Source organism: Poecilia latipinna, unplaced genomic scaffold (assembly GCF_001443285.1).
Source record: "Poecilia latipinna isolate Pla-1442-1.1 unplaced genomic scaffold, P_latipinna-1.0 Scaffold1524, whole genome shotgun sequence".
Taxonomy (NCBI): domain Eukaryota; kingdom Metazoa; phylum Chordata; class Actinopteri; order Cyprinodontiformes; family Poeciliidae; genus Poecilia; species Poecilia latipinna.
The window spans coordinates 25,341-44,704 of NW_015114140.1; the positions used below are offsets into that span (position 1 = coordinate 25,341).

Here is a 19,364-nt window from a genome sequence, read left to right on the forward strand (position 1 = left end):
TTTTACCCAACACAAAATTTAAAAAAAAATTAAAAAAAAAAAAAAAAAAAAAGAAAGCTCATCTTTTTTTTTTTTTTGCACTTATAGGTACTGATAAGATAAATGGTGCGTACCTGAGTCACTGGCTGAGCTGTGGTCGTTAATGAGGCTGGGTAGACCGGGCACAGGCTGCGTGGTGAGGTACCAGACCGCATGAAGCACATCTGTGGCGTGGATCCTGTTGTGATCTGATCCAGAGGACAAAGCACACTTTTTCCAAATTAAATCGCTTTTCCACCAGGGCGCACTGTTGAGCCGTTCAGGTTTCTCACAGCAACGTAAAGGCAAATCCTGGCATTGTACTGTACACCGTTAGAATGAGCAAAAACTGGAAGAAGTGCATTTGCATCTAGTGGCTGATTTGTTTCTTACAGCTGCAACAAAGGCTGACAGGAAAACGGTGCGAGTGAAACCGCGACCGGATGAGAGGCATTTAAACTTACATGGTATGTCTCTGTAGCCGCTCTCCAGAGCGTGGAAGTAGTTCATGAACTCTTTAACGGGGATCTTAAAGGTCTCAAACAAGCCAGTGTCCTCAAAGAGCCTGTAAGACACCTGCAACACAACATGTCCTGTGAAAACCACCATCAGACAAATACAGTTTATTACAATATCTGCTAAAATCCCATGGAAGTTAATTGTGTCATCCGGATGAATGGCTGTGAACCACTACATGACTCACTTCATTTATCTGTCTTATGCTACTTTGTCTCACTTTTGTAACCTTACATTTTTCCTTTTTTGGTCATAACCCTTTTATAAATAGTTGTTAATCTGTACTTTATCTCTGTGAGTCAACGACAGTTTTTTTTTTATCTCTGGTGAAAAATAAAGATGTTTGCTATTCTATTGTTTTCTACAAAGTATTCAGCTGGAACATCAGGAAGTAATGATGTTTTTTATTATTATTATTATTATTTTTGAGTTTTTGGTCGTTATCTCATGGTAGTTTTCGCTCCTAGGAACATTTGGGCCAAAAACAGTCAAATATAAAAATATAATCACACTCCCAGCTTTGTGGATTGCTAAGAGGAATACACATTTACTGCAGCGCACCAGTCAGGCTGGCTCTTAAAAAAACGCATAGCTTCTCCTAAAATGTTGTTCAGCAAAGTTTCCTTATGAAGAAGATTGTTGTTCTCTTCCTTACAAATCACCCAGAGACCTTTGCATTATGCAGACTCCTTCAGAGTGATCCCAGACACACAGCTTTTAATGACAAACCCCAAGCCAAGTCTGAAGCACCTGGCAGACGGTTGTTCATTTGGAGAAAGACGTTCTCTCCTCGTACATCATGGTGAGAGAACAACAACTGTGGATCTGGGGGATTTAGTGTTCATCTGATATCCTATAAACATGTTCTTATTTATTAATGAGGCCGTGTTTTTCATTTGTCTTAAATGTTCTTCTTTTTGATTCCGAGTCAGAAACACTGGAGGAGTAAAACTGTGGTGGTGATTTAACAGTTGTTGCTTCTTGAAGAAGAGAATAAAGTCTTTAAGTGTGTTGGATTTTCGTTTGATATCCTTAATAAGAAGTGAGGATTGCAGTAAGTCGTCTCAGATCTTACTTCTTCGTGGTGTTTTTTTTTTTTAATGTTCTCACCTGACTAAGGATCCTCCCACATTTTCCATTTGTCTTCTCCATTAGAGTGAAAATAGGAAAGTTCCAATTATTTAATTGACTCATTAAAGGCTCCAGGTCTTCCATTACTAATGGCTCTTGTGCCAGAATGGGCTTGTCCTGTACAAAAAACACATGATGAAGATGTTTTAAAGAATACATTTCTCAATGGCACAAACCATATGCATGTACACTGGATGTGGAAAAAGTATGCACATTTATGTTGCGTTGTTAAATGTTGGAAAATTGAAATATTTACTGATTTTTTTTTTTTTTACCAACTTCAGTGTATAAATAAAAACAAACGTCTAATAAAAGGAAACTACTTTTAAAAAAGAAAAAAAATCAAAAATCTCTCACTGTACAAAGCAACAATTCACATCATTTCATGTCTATCAATAACTGGAGGACATATATTACTTTTATACAGCTGGACTTTTCTCTATCGTTTGTAGACGAAACATAATCTGACGTTGGGGAAACCTTCAAGACTCTGACTGAATGGAAGAAACTGCAGGATTTTCTGGTTGCTCCTGTTTACTGGTTACATCAGTCTGCTGTAATTTCCAGGAGTCGTGTTGACAGATAGAAAACCCCCTTTCCTCTCAAAAGAACTTACAGATCCGGCAGAAATACCCCCAAGCCAAACGGAAGACAATTTCATGGTCTAATGAAACCAAACGGGAACATGTGGCCACAGCGCATCACCAAAACTTCACCACATCCATCGTAAAAGATGGCGGCGGATGGCGATGCCGTTCTTCAGAAGGAAGAAGACGTTTGTAAAAGTTTGTAAGAGGACTTAAGGAGCTCTTAAAATCAACATCACTTTTTTTAGCAGCCATTTTTACAGGGGGTGTGCAGACTTTTTTTTTTTTTTTGTCACTACGTTTCCGCATCGTACGGCGTCCTACTCTGACATTAAAGAGATGTTTTTGAACGCGTGAGCCTCGACTCACCTCAGGAGGTATTAGTGCATGGAGGATGACGTTCTGGGAGGGTTTTTTCCCCTTTTCTGTGTCCTCCTCCGTTTGTGCTACATCACTGCTGTCACTGTGGTTGGCTTCGTGGGTGCTGTCATAGTCTGATGACACAACTACAGGGTCCTCTGTCAATACAGAAAAACAAAGAGACGTCGGACTGCTGCAGAATCCGTGACTCGGCTCACCTTCCTCACAGAGATCTCCGTTTGTCAGCTGGCTTTACGTAATCAGCCGAGCTGGCCTGAATTGGTCTGCATCTAATCTGAACTGGATAATTCAACTTTATTTGAATAAGTCTGATTTAAACTGAGCTTGATCCTATTGGATCTGCTTGTCTTGTGCTTTGAGATGACATTTGTTGTGGACTAGAGCCATGAAAGTAAATAAAGCTAAATGAACTGCATTCATATCCACACTGGACTAGACTATTGTTTAGTAAAGTGTTCAATTAATTTAATTGAAAGATTAAAACACATTAGTATTTCTCTAATACATTTTAATGGGGATTTACTCTTAATATGCACTCAGACAGATCCAAGTCATTTTCTATTGACTACTATTCCTGGTAGTGTTTATATTGAGCATCTTGTGCAGTTTATTTATTTGTTTTACTTTAAACCAATAAAGCAGGAAGTCCCTTTATTTAAAATCTCTTAGATTTGAAGAATTCAAATGGCTTGAAATGCCTCTCTCGTTATCAAAAATTAAAAGTTAAAGAAAATAATTCATACAGAAACATGAATCTTTGCAGATGTCAGAAATGAAGGTGCATTTTCTCATACAGCAAAAGCAACAAAAGGAATTTGCTTGGGTTTTCCACAATTGTAAAAATGCCTGCATGTCCTTTATCTGACACAGAAAAGATGCACCGCTCCGTTTTGCCCCTACCTGTTCGAGGTGTCCTGTCTCCCTTATCTATAGAGCCCTCTCCATGGGTCAGTCTGATGTACGGCCTCCCACAGCTGCAGAAAACAATTTACACACAAACAAACAAATCTTTAATAGTACAACAGAAGTTTAGCTACTATCTGTGAACTTCTTTAGTGAATATGGCCAAAGTGGAAAGAAAATTATGGTTGTTTTCCAAAGTTTTTTTTCTTTTTTTACAATAAAAAGTCTGGAAATGTGTCATGTATTTGAATTTAGCCTCACTGAGTCACTACTTCTTTGGTAACATTTGGGTCTGATCTTTTGGGTCCGGCCCAAGCAGCTTTGCACATCTGAAGACTGCAGGTTTTGGCTGTTCTTGTTACCGCATTAGTTCAAGCTCTCCTAGAACAATTAAGTTTTGCAATAGTGTTTGAATTGGACTTAGGCGTATAATTTGACATGGCTGTTTTCACATGATTATTCCCTTGTACACAAACATTTCTATTTCAGCTCAGGCTGTATTTTTTGAGGTTGCTGAATGCTGAATGGTGAACACCAGGCAAAATCTAAAGTTTTTTTTTTTTTTTTTTGCAGCAGAAATTGTTTTCTCTCCTTGTCTCTGCAGAAGTACAGGAAGCATATTGTTCTCCACAGATTTATCCCTGATCTTCTTGGTGTGCTACTTAGTGTTCATGTTTTTAGTTTGCTAGTTCCCCAAAATTTCTCATAACATGCACACAACAGTTACATTTACCAAACTGGATCTTATTTTGCATTATCAACCCAAAGAGGACTAAGTACATGCTAAATCTTAATGGTAACATTTCTTGAAAACCATTTCATTTTCTTTCTACTTTACAATCATTTTATGCTGTTTTATTGCATAAAATCCCAACAAAATAAATTGAAATTGGTAGTTTAAGAGGATGGCTGTTGTAAAGTAAACTATGAATACTTTCGCAATGCACTGTGACTGAGAGCATAGAGGAAAACTTTTACAACACTGAGTAAAATAAAGCTTGATGTAATGAATACCATAATAAGAGGTTTTGATGTAAATGTTTAAATATCAAATTAACAACAAAACAAAATGGATCAGTGGTAGTAGAGCACGTTACATCTGGCTGTCTGTGGCTGAGCCAAAAGAGCAAAATCGACGCCACTCAGTAGTCAGGCTTTGATAACCAACCGCTGTCAAGTAAACTAATTGGGATTCCAGCACCGCTGTCCGACTCAACATTTACAGATGCTCCAAGAAAACACCAATTAATAAGCGTAATTAATGCGGGCATTAACACAAACAACGACGAGAATAAACAGCCAAACAAATCTCAAGCCTTCGCCGGTGCTGGCTTTGTTATGAGCGACTCATTAGCAGACGTGCCCGCTCTATTTGTGATTTACGGCAGAGCGACTTCAGCCACATGAGCAACCTACTGCGAAGCCACGAACTCGCAGACAGATGAAAACCGTCACAAGCGCCGAGTTAAAACATAAATCAAGCGTCACGCATTTTGAAAGAGGGATGTTGACACCGTAGGGAGCCTCGACGGGTTTCCATGTGTCTCTGCTGAGGCTACCGTCAGGCCGTAGGTGGTTTCAATTAAAATACCTCGCCCTAAATGTTGTAAAACCTTCCTCCTGAGCTGAGGAAATGCCTGCCGTCAGAGTGTTGTGTCACGGGGAGCACAAAGGCCTGCAGTGTTTCTATCTCCTTCTGATAAAGTGTTTCTGGAACGCTTTCGGGCCAAACCCACCCACTATAATGGACCCGGGGCTCCAACAAGGAGCGCACTGTCGTGTTTGCGCGGTCAGGCCGGACCGCTGCGTCTAATACATCACAGGTGTGGAATATAAAATAGTTAGATAGTTTGGCGGGTGAACAGTTAGAACGTTATTGTCAGGGGAGCAAGAGTCTGCGTCGGCCGCAGAGCGTTTGGCCTAAAAGGTTTAGCTTTAATGAAAGCTGAAGAACTGGCAGACACCTTTTGGCGTTCTGCTAATGCAGCAGAACAACCTTGAGTTCTGACACCGAGCCTCCAGCACAAAATGTAAATAAGGAGGCTGGGCTGTTCTCACTCGCACAGTCCGTCAGTCAAGTGTCAAGTCTCTCTGCTTTTATCGCTGAAAAACCGGAGCAGTTGCAGGGGTAGGAGCTGCAGTTACAGTAATTTAACTGTCTCAGTGGGACGTCTGCAAACACTGTAAAAACATAATACGCATTCCAGTATGCATAAGCCGAAAGAAATAACATTTATCTGCTGCGTAAGAATGTGTTTATGGGGAGAATGTAAATGGATGAAGGAATGTGTTGCTTCCCGATTTACAGCGCAGACGCTCGACATTCACCTGTAAATCTGCACACATCTTCCCCCCCCCCCCACGTTACACTTTAAATCAAACAAACTTTCCCTTTTATACGTCAAGTACGATCACCAAAATAATTTCTAACAGCTTAGTGCCAGAATAAGGTAACTGGCTTGATGAGTTTAAGCTTTAACTTGGTGGTTGACGTCTTAAGAAGTTGCTACAGTATTTCCACACGATGCCAACTTTTTTTTAGGAATTGTCTCTCCAGCAGCATGATGTCGCTGCCTTTGTACAGAACATCTTGGATGATGCCGTTCGAGCTGCTGTTTCCTCCACATGTAACAATAGTCATCATAGCCAAACACCTACATTTTAGTTTCACCATACAAAAAGGACTCAGCTCCAAAAATTACATTCGCATTTCTAAATTAGAATCGCATTTCTCTTTTTTTTTTTTAATGAAACGGCTTTTTGTGTCCTTTCAACACACGTTGATTCGTTTCAGTGTAAAATGTTACTTTCTTACAAGCTTTCGGCAGAATTTTCACAGGGGCTTTTGGTTTTGTACAGAGGATGATTTGCATGTTTTGTACCGCAACAGGTTGATCTCTAGCACCAAGAACGTCACGACCCGGAACAGACGAACGTCGAACTTTAAGCCATTTGGAAATGGCACCCCAGAACGAACCAGATTTCTGGTGGTCAAATATTCTCCTGATATCATGACTGATTTCTTTTTGCTTTATTTGATAAGAGGAAGTAAAAGGGCTTGTGTTGTTCTCTAAAATACAGGTGTGCTTCCGGTTGTGAATTAGATGCTTTGCGTCATCTTTTTTGCCAACTTGAAGGCTTATTTATATTAGTAAATGTGAAAGATAATTATAAACTGCATAAAAACACAAGTCTCTCGCTCATTATTCTATCTTTTAGCAAATATAAATAATAATGTCAGTCCTAGTTGACCTACAGCAAAAGAATAAAAAAACTTTAGGTTCATCTGCAATGAACTTTGTCCAAGTCAGACCGCAAAAAAAAACAAAAAACAAAAAAAAAAAAAAACATTTATTTTTTGCCGTGGTTTCAACCCATTCATTTTATTTTCAAGAAAACTATGTGTTAATTTGCTTCTTGCTCTAATTGGGATTTTTTTAGACGTAAAAGTTTTTGGCTGCACACTCCAACTGTAAACTCCAGCTGGCCTCTGTTTGCTCCCTCTTCTGCTGCATTTTACTCCCAGATTTCAGGCTGCCTTCCTCGCAGCAGGTTGACAGATTATCTTTGGTTCAGAGCCCAAACGGACATTGTCCAAGCCACGATAAACACAGCAGCCATTATTTCTGCTTCCAGTAATCTACCTACTCTTGAGCTAGATGACGTGAAGGAGATAACAGCGCCGTGGCTCAGACCGAGGCAAATGGAAGGTATCGCTCGCTCCCTTTTTAACAAGCACTGTCCGATAACAAGCCGATGTTGCAGCTTTTGAAGTCGGTGTTGTTCCTGCACGTCACTAAAGGCTGACAGGATGGAAAAAAGTGTGCAGGAAAGGAGACGCTTAATGTCCTAATTAAGATCGCGCAGATTTGATGAGGAGTAGAGAACGGGGGGAATTGAAACCATGTGTTCATTTTTTTTTTTTTTCCTCCAAACCTCCCCTTCATGTGTTCTCCTCGTCCATGTTTTCCAGTTTTCTCTCTGAGGACACATGAGGACAGATTATTCCTTTGCTCCATTTGATCTCTAAAGAGATTTATATAGAACAAATTTCTTGGCCAGACGAATTGAAAAAAGAAAAGACAAAAAAGGCCGTACATAAGTAAGAAAATAAATTATACCGACTCTTTCCATTGTCGTGTAAAAGCTTAACTCGAGAATTTTTATTTTTTTCATGTTGTCGATTAATCAGTCGTCAGGAACAAGCTGTTTTCAGAAGGCACTGGACATGTTTAACAGCAGTTTATTTTAATACTGAACCATCTTTTTTTCTTTTTCATTTTCGAACATCCAGACGGCTGAAAATCAGCTAAAGAGCAGCTGACAAGAGACTTCAGTAAACCAAACCAAGAGTCACTCGGTACACTTGAAATGCTCCATAACCTGCGCCAGAAGTAGCAGCTGCGACAGTTCATCCAGGCACGTGTGTGTGTGTGTGTGTGTGTGTGCGCGTGTGTGTTTAATTGCGGGGTTGTGGTGACTGGGGGAAAAGCCCAGGTGTTTGTTTACACTCTCACCACCATAAGTGGGTATAGCTGAGGCCCTCTGCTGGGCTGAGTGACTGTTTGAGTCCAGGGGACCCAGCTTTGTGTACAGAGTCGGCTCGGTGTGCCTGCATTTACAGATGTTGCTTGAGTATCACGCTGTCGGTGCGCAAACAGAGCCAAACAAGTCACCGACAGACACACAGTTATTTTTTTCTTTTTTTTTTTTAGGGCTGAAGACTCTTGAGAAAAAGGAGGGAGTGTAGAAAACAACCCAGTAAACAAAATGACGTCAGATGAAACCCAGTGGACCCATCCTGAGGACTCGCTTATTGGAGCAATGGAGACTCTGTCAACTCTTAATCTGGGCTGTAATCTTGCTTTGTTTAAGCAATTCTTTTACCAGCAGTAAATGCAAAGAATTATGACCAACTCCGGCTTTATAGTTGCTGGGAAAATGTATTAAATCATAACCCTAAAAAAAAAAAAAAAAAAAAAAAAAAATCACATGTACAATCTATGCCTGATTTATTTTTTTTTTCTTGACATCTCATTTCCAAACTCCAGGCAACAATCTGATGATTAATCAGTAATTGCCTCTTTAAGATGGATTTTTAAGGTTCTGGGGGCTTGGCGCACAAGTTATATTTCCATTCTACCATTTCCAAATGTCGGATGCAAATTACTCACTGAGGGGCTGAATAACAATTGCAACTGCAAATATATGATACAGAAAACTCTGAAACACAAAAACAGGCACCACAAAAGTGAGAAAGCTGCAGCTTAGATAAATTGTTCCTGAATGGAGAGAAAGAGAGAGAAACTATCTGTAAATTGCATATTCCAATGTGATATAATGTCTTAGAAAAGTTGAGACAAAGCAGGATAGTTTCTTGAGTAGCAGAACATTTTCAGTCATTTCATTCAATCACATTTTTTTAAAAGCAAAAGCCTTTTTTTTCCCCAAATGAAACACAAACAGAAAACCAAGTTGCCAAACACCATCTCATCCCACCTGTGTGTCACCACACGTACGTTTCTTTTTTGTTTGTTTGTTTGTTTTGTTGTTTTTCCTGAACCTGCAGCAGTGTGGCATTAAAAGCAAAATCAAGTAGAACTTTTCTAGCAGATCCTTAAATACGATCACAGGCCTTTAAATTGGCTTAATTTGAGTTCACATAATGAAAACCACATGATTGGTGGATAAAACTGACAACTAAAAGTTTAGTCTAGCCCGAGTTACCAGAGCTTTGTCTTGGAGGTCATTCTGTCTATTTTGTAAAACAACATGGTTTACAGCTAATTCCAGAAAAAAAAAAAAAACAGCCATGCATTTTATTTGAACAATTCATTGTTAGGACAAGGTCTGTAATCATTTACTAACTTGATGAAAGCACTATTTCCAAAGAAAGACGACTTCAGAGCACACAGCTACAGACTGGTCGGCTTCGCTGTGCAGCATGGATGAATTATTTTAAGATATTTATTATGTTTTGCCATACCTAATGTATCCTCTGCATTTATTACAGTAAAATGCTGCCCTATTTTACTTTTCCTTTCCTTATACTGCCAGATCAGCATGCCCCTAGGATGGTATTTCCTTGTAATTTCCAAATCTAAAGAAAAAAAAGAAAGCCTGGTTGAAGTAGTCCTTTCTTTTTTAACAATTATCCACCCAACATTTGTTTCTAAACTAGGCCATGCAGTATTAGAGTCATGCCTCATTTTACATGTGCAGTTCCAGGATTTAACAATAGCTAAGTTTCAGGCAGTTTCTGCCAAAGCTAAATTAGATTATATCTAAAAGTTTGGTGATTGAAGCAGTAAGAGCTCAGGCGAGCCGATTCATATCTCCTCACAAGATTCCCACTAAATAATGAATGGTTTTTTATTGGGGCAGTGGGGGGAATGTTAAACAGTAACTTCTAAATCCAGAAAGTGAGAACTCGTGTGACTTCACACACGCACGTAGACTCTTGCAGACATTGCAATATATAGGTTATCATCAGCTGGAGTTGTGTTGTTTGGATCCCAGCAGGCTTTTCTCCGTCTCTTTGAGGCCGACATCAGACGTGTCTTACTGGAATCCTTCTGCAGATTAATAATTGAGTTGCAGATCCAGATGATCTATTCAACAAAAGTTCCCATGTAGCGTTTTGAAAATCAGTCTCTCTCAGAAGGATGACGCAAAAATAAAACTGTCCTACTTGTTTGACACAACAGAAATCAACACAAAAACGGTGTTTTACAGCAGAGGCGACTGTATTTGCAGACTGGTGCAGATCTTGGAAGATTTTCGGGGACCAAAACTTTACAGGGGAGAAACTACACAAGGTGCTGGTGATGAAAGACAATAATTTCTCTTTAAGGTTTATATATATATATATATATATATATATATATATATATATATATATATATATATATATATATATATATATATAAATCAAGACATTTTGTCCTTTATCAAGGATTTTCGGTAACACTTTATTTGAAGGGGTGTGCATAAGACTGACATAAAACCTCTCATGAACATGAAGGAATCTTAAACTGAATGTTTATGACAGTTGTCATGCAGTCATTTGGTAAATAATGACACTTTTAATGCAAAATTACATTAAAAGTGTCAACTGTGCATTGCTCAGTCAATAATGACACTTTTAATGAAAAGACTCGTTAAAACTTGTATTAAAAGTCCATTAAAATTGCCAACTATGCGTTAAAAGTGTCATTATTTACCATTATTTACATGACAACAGTTGTGAACATTTATGAAAACTTATTCATGTCATGTCAGTCTTGTGCACACCCTGTCAAATAAAGTGTTGTCGGCTTTTCATCTTCACTGTACAATAACAAACTATATTCTGCATGCAGTGTTAACATCTTTCACTATCTTTCATTATGAAACTCCATTTTGTGCCACCTGACGTTGCAGTATCTCATGTTCAAACACAAAGTTGTAAAGTATCTATAAAGCTTGCAATGTGGTTTTTTTTATAGCAAACTGTGCTTTAATTGTTCCCTAATATCCACTACTTCTAGATTAAATGTAACCCTACATCTATTTAACAAAGAATCAATGTAATTTCAAGCAAAACATAGATAGAAAGTCACTGCACATCACTAGTCCAGACTTGTCTCATGTGGACCAAAATGTTTATGAGGCCTCACATGATCCCAGGTTGTCCTCTGATGTACAGTACAACTATCTAAAATTACACCAAAATGACTAAAACTCCCAGGCAAACACTGGCCTGGTCCATTATACCACTCCCATCCTGAACCTTCATACTTCTGCGTAACCCTGGTCCCATGCTGTCTTCAGCATTAATGCGCTCACAGTTGATGTGCATCTTAGTTATTCAGGTTAATGCGTTTGCCTGTGGGGCATATTTCTATTCCGTCTTTCGCTGCGCACACATCTTCTTCCAGACTGCTGTGCCATCAGTGTTCACTCACACTGGTTTAGTTTGATATAAATGTGGCCACACTGTTGGATAAATCTAATAACCTTATAAACATAAATCAAAACCGCGGTAGCTATTGTCAGACAGACACAGCAGGACCTACTGTAACATTTTTGTGTATTAGTACGTTTATTGATTTCTTTGACTTGTTCTTTTGTTGTAAAAACAAAACAAAAAAAAACGTAATGCATTACAGATTGAATATCCACTTTTTCCATCCAAAGCAGCATCTGGGATTGGTAAACAAGTTGACATTGAAAAAGAAGGGCTGAAAGGAAATGGAGTTGGAAGATCAGGCCTAGCAGTAACACGACTCTTCTGGAATACCAGTGGGACGTTTTGCAGTCCAACTTAAAACTGATCCAGTGAAAAAGTAATTCATGAATGAATAAAACCATGAATTATCCGATTAACTTTCTTAGCTCAGTTTCACGAGTCACACCCAGGTCTGATTATTACCTGACCTGTACAATAGAAATTACTTAAAAAGGTTAAAAAAAAACACACACACACACACACACATATATATATATATATATATATAAAAATCCGGCTCCAATCCAAATGTGAGGATAATCCAAAAACAGTTCAGAAAGTCACTGACAGTGACAACGTGGAACAGCGGTGAACCTTTGTGGGATTTGCCAGTCTATCAGCAAATCACCTATAAGGTCAAAGAAAAACCCAAAACAAAATCTAAAGCACTACAGGCCTCACTTGCCGTTCTGCGTTAAGGTCAATCAACATGATGATTGAGTAAACATGACATTTACGGAGAGGTCAAAGAAGAAAAGCTCCACTGAACAAAAGCAACACAAGAACATTTACCATATTGACCTTTGACCTTTGAGCAAGACATTCTCCAGACTGGTGTAAAACAGGCACATCATTTAAAAAAAAAAATGAACATCATGCTGACAGTCAAACATGGCGGTGGTAATGTGATGTTCTGGGGCTGTTCACTACGTTAGGACCCGGAAAATTTGCACTAATTGATTGAGCCCTGAATTCTGCTTTATATCAGAAAATACCGAGGGGAAAATCTCCAGTCATTAGTTTGTAATATTAAGCTCTATTATCCAGTAACATAATGATCACAAGCAAACCTGCAAGTCCACCTCTGAATGGCTCAAATTAAGGTTTTGGAGTGTCCTAGTCCAAGTCCGGACGTCAGTCTGATTGAGGTACTGTGCTATGACCTTGCAAAGGGCCATTCATGCGTCAGGACTTCTTTGCAAATACTTTCTCTAGGACCAGGTTGGTTCGGATTGCTTCATCACTCGTTTGAAATTTGATTCAACTTTTGTTTGATTTAGAAATAGACTAAAAAATAAAACATAACTCTGATGAAACCAAAAAACGAAGAATCCCCAATAAAACCAGAATGCATCACCAAAGCTCAGTCAGTCGCTTGCTTAGATTCTGTATCTGTGGCGCTTGCAGTCGATGCAACAACATTATTTACTCATTATTACTCAAGCCAGCATATGTTTAAAACATCGGACTCATAACACTACGACGGGGCCATTAGAATCCTCAAAACAGTATCAGGTAATCGGTTTTGTTTTGGGTACCTGCATGTGAGTGTTTCATGGTACGGTTTGATGCTGGAGCTGCGGTCCCTTCGAACCGGCCCAGGCTCGATGGTGGGCAGTCCTGTGGCTGAGGTGGTGGTCGTCCACGTGGAAGAAATCCTCCTCAGAAGGCCAGGGTGGAGACTCCGCCTGAGACGCTGCACACACACACGCACACACACCCACACACACACGCACACACAGGGTAACTTTTACAGACTCAATCAACAATTAAAATAGAATCTAAAGGCCGCTACTGAACTCTATGAATGAAAGTTGGACCATGCAGAGATTAAAAGAGCAGGATGAACATGACTGGAATAGCTCCTAGGAAAAGTATGAGAAGTTAATGTCTAATACATCAACTAAATGGGGCTAGATCATGACGCATAGATGAAATAAATGAAGCTGTAGATAAGCTAAAAAAAATTAAAAATCACCATTAGAATGATGCTGAAATATGATTCCAAAGCTAAATATCCACGACATTCAAAGAGCGTAGAAACTGTGGTCAGAGAGGAGCAGGGGGGGGGTATTTACAGACAGCTGGGGCAGGAAAGCTCCTGGAGGTTCATTATTAGCCAAATCGCCAATATTGCATTACACATAGATTAATTTCGTCATATGGATTGTGCTAGTGTGCTCCTCACTCTTCCCTCAGATTCCCAGAGGTGTGTACGTGTGTGTGTGTGTGTGTGTGTGTGTGTGTGTGTGCCCTTGTGATGCCTCCATCTGTTTTGGTGCTGCGCTGCAGCAGTTTGGCGCAACAGCACTGAACATGGCTGGCTCTATGCTTCGTCCTCTGCAGGGTGACCTAGTAAAGATCACCGCCGGATTCTGAATGGGTCCATTCACATTCGACCAGAGAGCCGAGCCGCTCCAGTCGTTCCAGACCGCCTTCACAAAACGTGGTCGTACCCCTGGAGCTTTTACGCACTTTGTCGCCACAAACTTTAATGTATTTTCATTAGGATTTTATGTCTATAGTTGTAAAGTGGTAGAAAAATAGTGCATGGCATTAATTTGGTTTGAGCAAACTCAAAATGGAAAAGTGTGGCCTAGATTTTATTTGAGCCCATTACTTTAATACCCCTAAGGAACACGCCAGACAGGTCAGGGATGAAGTCGACGGGAGGTTTAAAGCGGCTTTCCACTATAAAAACATCGTCCCAACACTGAGCATCTCACAGAACATTGCTAAAATGATGCATCATTTGAAAATAATTAAAAAATAGCACATCACTAACGCGAACGTCCCAAGATACGGCTGTCCAACGAGGAGAGCTTGGACCAGAGCAGCACCGAGGAAACCCGCCGTAGCTCTGGAGGAGCTTTAGTTTCAGTGGGTTTTCTCTGCTGACAGGGAAACTTTTAGTGCTCAAAGCTAAAGGTCAGATTGGTGAAGGGCACCGAGAAGAAACCTGTGACTGAAAGAAAGCAATACCAAGTCCTGTTTACGGCTTGTCACATGGGCAACAGACCATACATGGACGATATGATGCTCAGGTCGGGTGGGACCAGGATTTGACTTTTTGGCCTTCACGTAAAATGTCGAAACGCTCCACATCTCCCTAAACACAACATCTCCACGGTGAAACATGGCGGTGGCAGGATTTATGCTTTTAGAACAGCCCAGTCAGAGACGAGACGTGAAAACTGCTGATCTCACATGATCTTTTGCAATCTGAACTTCAGCTAGAAGAACGGCTATGAATTTCTGTGTACATGTGTGCGACGCTGGCAGAGTCTTGATTTATCTCCAAAAAACTGTAAATAGGTTCTCTGAAGAACCCATTTACAGAACAAAAACTACACATCTTCCTCCTCTTTACAATCTGCTTTACTTTGTCCCTATGAAATGCATGCAACGTTTTATTTCCAATATAAAAAGTTGCAGAAACTTTGTTTTTATCTGCTTACTTGAACGAGAGACCAGCCTAAATATACATAATCAACATTTTTTAAAAGGCATGATGGGCTGATGTTCCTGATGACTCTGTAGCTTATGTTGAATGCTCCAAGATATAATCCAAAAACACACACATGCCGAGCACTGATGCACACAAAAATGGCCATCAGCCAAAAGTGCAGCAAAACAAGTCAGTGCAATCTGATGTTTGGTCTATAAACAGACTCATCTCTGCAACTGTTCAAGTAAAAAGTAGCACATTTTAAAATCTCTTACATATATTCTTATGTACAGTGTCTTTCAGGTTAGTATTTACTTTTTAAATACTCCACATGCTTTTACTCTTTAATTATTGTGTAGCAGAGAAAAAGAGAAAATTAATTTGGAAGTAAGTGAGTGTAAAAGCCATTATTAGCTTGTGCCGCAAATGGACGGCAAACCAGTTAAAACAAAAACAGCATTTTTTTCAAAATTCTGTTCCCTCTTCACGTCATTTTATTTTATTTGTTTCCCTTAGCTGTTAATGCTGGACATTTTATGAGAGGGAATGTCGAAATGACTGCAAGGTTTTCATGTCATTCCAGGTGCGGTTCAACTCTGACGCTTTTACACACGATCCAGAGGACGCAAAACGACATCTGCCAAAACCGGACGTGCTCGACGCGAAGCCCGCAGGCCGGCCTCGAAGACCGGGGGTATCTTTCGCCAGATAAGGAGCCAGATGCATAATAGCAGTGGGAGTCAAGTTCTGTTGACACATACCCATCCCTCTTCAGAAGCTTCTGAGAAATGCATCCAGCTGCGCGTTGCCTCCCTTACACAACTCCCTCTCACATACGCTCATTCAGACACACTGTCTGGCTCGGCACATCTGTCATGTTGACACAGCTGCGGCTATGAAAGGGAGAACGCTGCTCCGAGCAATAGACGCGCTCTACTTTTTTTTTTCTCCGCCTAACTGTTTAAGAAATGCGTTCTTTCATTTGATGTCGGAGGGAAAAACCACTTTCCAGTTGAGAGTTGGGACTAAGAGATTAACACGTGTGAGGAGAGCAGGACGGGATGTTTGACCTAAATGAGGTGGACCGCATCGCCATCTACGGATTAGTTCGAGTGTTTCCAAATGAAACCTCTTTGAGTGCTCTTGATTAACAGTCTTGACCTTTCAACGGTTTGATAAATTATTTCAGCGGCTTCGGAGGGTGGAAGGGGAGGGGGGAACCGCTGTTCTTCTCAGTAAAGTCTAACCTGAGGATGATTAATTTTCACAGATTCTCCCACCTTGTGTATCGACGTCTTCTCCCCTTTCTCGGGTCCCTCTTCTGAGTCAGAGCAGGTGTAGGCATCGCAAGGGTTGAGCAGGGGGACGGGGCGTGGCCGGTGGAGCGGCTGGAAGGTGAGCTGGGTGGTTAGGAGGCTGCTGACGGCCCGCAGCGACGTGCAGGTGTGGGACGGCAGAGAGGGGTCGGCCAGCAGGTCCGTGATCAGTCCGTGGGCCTCTCCCATCACCGCTATGTCCACCATCACAGTCGTGCCGGAGGACTACACGTCGACAGGGAGACAGAAGTGAGAAATAAACATCAGGATGCAGCAGGTAGCTGAAGCAGGTGTCGGTCGCATGCAGCCACGGCGAGGAAGGCAACCTGAAGAAGAGGAGCATAAACTGTGTCACCAGCAGCTCCCCAAATGTGGTTAACTGTGACATGGACGAGCCTTTGATGTTATTCCTACAGAAGTGAAGCTAAGGTGCGTGACTTTCTCATCGATAGAGATCAGTGAGCAGAGTGGTAGTCCTCACACACCGAGGTCAGTGCTATTTTACCAAACCAGGACAGTTAAAACCATAAAAGTTGAACAACCTCATGTAGATAACCATTTAAAAATGAAACAGCCTGCATGCATTTCTCACATAGTCTATGCTGTTATCAGCGTCATAACACTGAAAAATCTATGTAGTAAAAACTGAGACAATAAAGCAATGTAGTTTTTGTGAGGAATGGATTAGAAATCCCCCAAATTTTCCACACTTAACTGTTTACAAGTGGAAGACATAAAAACAAAATACTAACAAAATGCCAAGGTCTGGTCGTCCAAGCGATTTCACCTTGAAAGCAGCAGACAGCAACACACTAAAATAAGTTTCCAAAGAGATTAAACATTTCTTCACAGGACCTAAAGGGGGCTGGTATTCAGCAAAAACACACGCCAATAAGCCCAGAAAGAGGCTCTAAAGGTTTTATTGGAGGTGTGCAAACAGGAAAACTTTCTTCTTTACAAAAAACATAATGACCAGACCAAAGTTCAACAGGGAGACCATTGAGATTAACTTGACTTTACAACAGAGTCATAAATGGTTTACACAGAGGATCTGTACACAATGATCACTTAATAGTGCAAGGGAACATAAAAAATAAAAAATAAAAAAAATCGCCAAAAATAGTCATTTGTTGTACATCCAGACATATGCTGATGTCGACTGGTATGAAAATGAAACTGTGATAGGATAAATGTCCATCCCTAAGCTGCCATGTTAAACTAACAACATATCTCTTTAAGCTATTCCAAGATTTCTGTAATAAATTTGAAAAAAGAAATTGTCCTCTTTCAGTTCTTTCAATTTCCCTCAAATAAATGGATGACATCAGAGCCATGGTCAATTGGAAACAGGTCAGCTGTCGTTGGGAGGGTCCTACCATTTCAAGTTTTCAGATTACAAACACATGAGCAGAAACATGTGCAAGATGCAGAACAAAAAAAAAAAAAAAAAAGCTATATGGCACAAAAAACACAACCAATAAACAAAGAATTACCATTTAAAACTGAAACTGCCGAATTAAAGCGAAAGCGTTTAACCATATATTACCCTACAGAGACTGTAAAGTTTTGTAAACCGTTTAATCGCTTCTGCAAAACATTATTTTATAAAAACATTATTTTATACCCACATTTTAGCTCACACAAGCAACAAAAAAGAAGCGGAGAGGCGACGTGCTAGTAGCCTGTTAAATATGTTTACAGCATCAAGTCTGAAACATGTTCAGCACAGCCGAGCAGTCCCCGATACTTAATGAACAGACTCATTAACAACCTCTCACCTTTGACCCGACCCCAATGAAAGGCAACAACCATCCACAACTAATTTGTGTCAATTAACCACAAGCAAAAGCAAGGAGGCATTTGGCTAATTTATCTGAACAGACCACATGTTCCCCGTTCACCCTCGAAGAATGTTATCAGATTTTTCTCTGCATATGTCCTATTGATTCTCACAACAGCCATCAGACACCCAGAGTTATTCTGTTTACATTGGCAACAAAACAAGAAGCTGACCCGAGTATCAAATTCAATAACGTTCAAATGTGGGAACGGAAAACATTTTCCATTTTCACAGAATATTATCAGATGAGAAAGTTTAACAATTGGTAAATATTTTTACCTAATGGTCAGAAGAAAAAAAAGAAAGTTTTCACTGCATGCAGGATTTAGATTGAAGTAACGGACCAAAACAACTGATATCTGAATTTCAGAACGATTCCTTGCACAAAAGATTTTTATTCTAATTAGCTAATAAATTATCTTTCTCTGATTCACCTTCTCTGTCCCCGTCTTCTGCATTACTGCATGATTTCAGAACAAAATGTAACCACTGTATTTTCCGGACCTCACTATAAGCCGCGCCCACAAAGATTTTTTTTTTTTTAACTAGAAACGTACATATATAAGCCACACCGGGCTATAAGCTGCTGGTATCTTCGCCGCTCTCGGTTTCTCACAAGAGCGCAGCAAAGGACTGAATTCATAATAAATCTGCTATTAAAGACGAAGCCCTGTGTTTCCAACGCCAAACCGTGGATTCGTTCACACCAAACGTACGTGCAGCTAAACCTAAAAGCTGCATCATATGAACTTCTTTGTGTTGTTTCCATGATGAGGGGGGATGAGTTTGAAGAAATTTCTCCGTCGTGCCTGCTGCCAGCATGTGCTTGTTCTAAATGAAAATAAGCACTTTCTTCTTTGCGTTCCAATTTTGACTTTCAATGATTCACTTCCTGCTATAGAGCCCCCTAGTGGTTGAAGAAAAAATAAACAGAAAAGCCGCACCCGGCTATGGACCGCATGATTCTAAGCGTGGGGAAAGTAGCGACTTGTAGCCCGAAAAATACGGCAAATATTTCTGAGCTATGTCTAACTTTCATGAGTAACACGATAATCAAAATTTATTTTTAAAACAGACATGTGGGCTTAATGAAAAGTGTGTTTAAAACTTCCTTAAATGTTGTGGTTTTCAAATGTAGTTTTAATCTAACAAACCAGCCTCATCAGCAGGTCCCAGTGTTGTGTTCAAGACCACCCAACCCGAGACCAAGACAAGACCAAGACCAGAGTGTATC

The 19,364-nt window shown here is 40.1% G+C and overlaps 1 protein-coding gene across 2 annotated transcripts in view; it reads right to left on the reverse strand.

Moving 5' to 3' along the window:
• The window catches only part of LOC106963357 (cGMP-inhibited 3',5'-cyclic phosphodiesterase A-like), a 111,349-nt gene that overhangs the window by 19,715 nt on the left and 72,270 nt on the right, over positions 1 to 19,364 (reverse strand). For both annotated transcript variants that reach the window (XM_015058223.1, XM_015058224.1), the window contains 7 exons: positions 16,255 to 16,515; positions 13,065 to 13,222; positions 3,534 to 3,607; positions 2,622 to 2,770; positions 1,645 to 1,782; positions 483 to 594; positions 114 to 227 (listed from right to left, as the gene is read on the reverse strand). In XM_015058223.1, coding sequence (XP_014913709.1) covers positions 114 to 227; positions 483 to 594; positions 1,645 to 1,782; positions 2,622 to 2,770; positions 3,534 to 3,607; positions 13,065 to 13,222; positions 16,255 to 16,515 — 1,006 coding nt within the window. The remainder of the gene's footprint in view (positions 1 to 113; positions 228 to 482; positions 595 to 1,644; positions 1,783 to 2,621; positions 2,771 to 3,533; positions 3,608 to 13,064; positions 13,223 to 16,254; positions 16,516 to 19,364) is intronic.